Source organism: Saccopteryx leptura, unplaced genomic scaffold (assembly GCF_036850995.1).
Source record: "Saccopteryx leptura isolate mSacLep1 unplaced genomic scaffold, mSacLep1_pri_phased_curated manual_scaffold_21, whole genome shotgun sequence".
Lineage (NCBI taxonomy): Eukaryota > Metazoa > Chordata > Mammalia > Chiroptera > Emballonuridae > Saccopteryx > Saccopteryx leptura.
This window is the reverse complement of record NW_027095703.1, coordinates 2292226-2295369: the sequence shown is the minus strand read 5'-3', so window position 1 is coordinate 2295369 and position 3144 is coordinate 2292226. Positions and strand designations below refer to the sequence as shown.

Below are 3144 nucleotides of genomic sequence, written 5' to 3'. Positions count from 1 at the left end.
CTGCCGGGTTGGGACTGGCTCGGCTCCGCTCAGCTTCCCTTAAAGACCTGGAGGTCCCAGCCCTTGCCTTCGCCCCACCCACCCGGCGACGCTGATGCCAATGCCTGTGTCCTGGAGTTGTCCTGCTGGCTGAAATTGGGAAGTGGTGGAGAGACGGGGAGGAGTGAGGACCACAGACCATGGAGCCAGACCAAGTCTGCCCTAGCCCCAGCCAAGTCAGGCTGAGGAAGGGGCAGCCACAAGCCCCGGGGACAAGGTCAGAAGCCCTTCAGGAAGGAGAAGACCTCAGAGCCCAGCCTGGAGGAGGATGGGCCCCAGGCTGAGCAGGAGCCCCCAAGCCAGGGTTCAGGACTCCCAGTTGCAAAAATCTTTGTCACAGCACTCCACATCTACTTTTAAGATCCCAAAATTAATGAAGAGCATCAGGTAATCTGAGAAAAACTGCCGCTTAAGGAAGTTGCAGGATGAGGCACACATCTTACTCACGGAATAGTCCTTCCTGTCTGGAGAAGAGGAGGGGAGCCTGAAATTGGAGCCCCAGGTAGGCCCTCTCTGCCTTGCGCTCTGCTCCGCCCCGGAATCCAGCCCAGGCCCTGGTTCAGAACCCCAGAACAGCAGAGCTAAAGCTCCCAGCCCACCCCCGTTGTCCCCAATGACATGGAGGGCCCAGGGCCAGACAGGCAGCTGTTCGCTGTCACATAGCAAGCCATAGAGGTTGAGACCACCCCCCAAAACTCCCTACCGCGCTCAGGTGCTGGCTTACCGCTGCTGGATAACTGCGCCGCAGATACTGGCATACTGCTGTGCTTGAGATCAGTGATGCGGACGCTAGCACACACCTTTTTGGTGGGCAGGCACTCCCTTGCAGTGCAGTGGCTGAAATTGGTGATTGCTGTGCAGAACTGGCACCACAAACCATCAGCTAGACAGACCGGAGACACAGGATTACTAGAGAAACAGCAGGCCAGGCCAGGCCAGCCCCTGCATCCTCCCCACCTGCTTGCTGCAGGCTCTGCTGGGAGAACCATTGGGCTGGGAGAGGCTGGGCACCCCGTGGCCAGCAGTGACCAGGCCAGACTGGCACCGAGAAGACCCTGTGTCACTTCCCAGTAGTTTCCAGGGAGGATCCCACACCTGGGACTCTGGATGCCCCGAGGCCCTCTCCCTGGCCCCATGCACGAGTATACCCACACACACAGCTACCTCACACCTAAGGTGCCCCCCCTGCACACGCTGACCTCCTCACACACTCCCCCTACCCCTCCCAAAGCACAGTTCGTTCGTTTGTTCCAAGCTTCCAAGGACCAAACTGGACTTGACAGGCGGCCTGCTGGGGCTCTTAATGGAGCACAGAACCCCTGCATTGAACCACGGGCATCGTGCAGGAACAGGCGAGGAAGCCCCTCAGTGCCCTCAGGAGTAGGGAGGGACCCATGTGGCTGGAGGTGGAGCAGCACCAGCCAGGGAGAGGGTGTCTGGGGTCGCAGGAGTCCAGTAGGGGTGGGGACGTGGCCCACCCTGGGAGAGCTGCTGCAAGACTCACCAGGCTCAGAGCACAGCAGAGCCGCCAGCAGCACCAGACCGAGGCCCTTCATGATCTCAGGCAGCATGTTCCAGGCAGACCTTGCGAAGGCGTGGGAGCTGTGGACAAGGGTCGTCTGGGGCTCAGGCCTGGCTGGGAGAAGCCTCGGTCAGCAGACACAGGTCCTGACCGGGCCGAAGAACCCTCTCCTTTTCTGGCCTCCAAATACAACCTCCTCCCGGGAATCCACGGCAGGGGTCCTCCCTAAGCTCGAAGAAGCCCACCCCCAGACCATCCCCCAGAGTGCCCACCATCACAGCCTCCCTTCCAGCTAGAACAGGTCTGTCCTCCCGGCATGGCGGCAGGCCAAGATGCACCCACCCCGCGCGCCCGACACCTGTGGGATGAGGAGGGAAGGGTGTCGTGGCGCGTCTTCTCCCTGGGGAGCGGTAGGTGCGTCGGGAAAGGAAAGGAAAGGGCAAGGAGCGAGGGAACTGTACCTGCTGATGAAGGGAGGGGCTCACACCACGTCTCCACCCCGCACCCCTGGGCTGGGGTGCTGGGAACCCCGCGCGGAGCCCTCTGCATTCGCCTCTCCCTCCCTCGGGTCAGCGCTCAGGGCGGATCCGAGCGTGGAGTGCAGGCCAGGGCTTAGGAGACTCACTTACATCTCAAGGGTGTCCGCGCTCCGATGCTCCGGGAGGCAGCACAGGGAGTTGTGTCCTTCCGTCTCCCTGCGGACCGCAACGCCAGGTCCTTATATATCCTGAGTAGGCATTACACAGAACCAGATGTGACAGTTTAGCTATTGGCTAGGGAGTTCGCACGCAGCATAGCAACAGGGGCCGGCATAGCAGCAGGAGCCGGTTTTAGCTTAGTGGTGAATTTCTTTTCTTTTTTTTTTTTCTTTTTTTTTTCTTTTTCTTTCTGAAGCTGGAAACGGAGAGAGACAGTCAGACAGCCTCCCGCATGCGCCCGACCGGGATCCACCCGGCACACCCACCAGGGGCGATGCTCTGCCCCTCTGGGGCGTTGCTCTGCCGGCGACCAGAGCCACTCTAGAGCCTGGGGCAGAGGCCAAGGAGCCATCCCCAGCACCCGGGCCATCTTTACTCCAATGGAGCCTTGGCTGCGGGAGGGGAAGAGAGAGACAGAGAGGAAGGAGGGGGGGTGGAGAAGCAAATGGGCGCTTCTCCTATGTGCCCTGGCTGGGAATCGAACCCGGGTTCCCCGCACGCCAGGCTGACACTCTACCACTGAGCCAACCGGCCAGGACCTTGTTTCTGCTCTTTTAATACACTTCCGGCACCCACAGGCACACATTTCAGAATCTAACATTCCCTCATCTCTTTGGGGCATAAATCAAACCCTGGATTCTTCATCAGTGGGGAGACTGGTGTAAGGTTGGGACAGAACTAGTAACTTTAGTACATCTCTGACCTCTGGTGGTGCAGTGGATAAAGCGTCGACCTGGAAATGCTGAGGTCTCCAGTTCAAAATCCTGGGCTTGCCTGGTCAAGGCACATATGAGAGTTGATGCTTCCAGCTCCTCCCCACCTTCTCTCTCTGTCTCTCTCTCCTCTCTCTCTCCCTCTCTGTCTCTCTCTCTCCCTTTCCTCTCC

The 3144-nt window shown here is 59.5% G+C and overlaps 1 protein-coding gene across 1 annotated transcript; it reads right to left on the bottom strand.

Moving 5' to 3' along the window:
- Positions 1-301: 301 nt before the first annotated feature.
- Positions 302-2280, bottom strand: LOC136386914 (lymphocyte antigen 6H-like). The gene is made up of 5 exons (XM_066358033.1): positions 2191-2280; positions 1904-1961; positions 1544-1641; positions 764-922; positions 302-503 (listed from the first exon to the last, which is right to left on the bottom strand). The coding sequence occupies exons 3-5, from the start codon at positions 1608-1610 to the stop codon at positions 346-348; spliced, it is 384 nt and encodes a 127-aa protein (XP_066214130.1). The 5' UTR covers positions 1611-1641; positions 1904-1961; positions 2191-2280; the 3' UTR covers positions 302-345.
- Between the last annotated feature and the right edge of the window lie 864 nt (positions 2281-3144).

Coding starts and splice junctions, on each gene's coding strand:
- LOC136386914 (XM_066358033.1), bottom strand. CDS start 1,610: ATGCTGCCTGAGATCATGAAGGGCCTCGGTCTGGTGCTGCTGGCGGCT. Junction 923..1,543: donor TCTGCTGTGCTCTGAGCCTG/GTGAGTCTTGCA, acceptor CGGTCTGTCTAG/CTGATGGTTTGTGGTGCCAG. Junction 504..763: donor GGCGCAGTTATCCAGCAGCG/GTAAGCCAGCAC, acceptor CCTCTTCTCCAG/ACAGGAAGGACTATTCCGTG.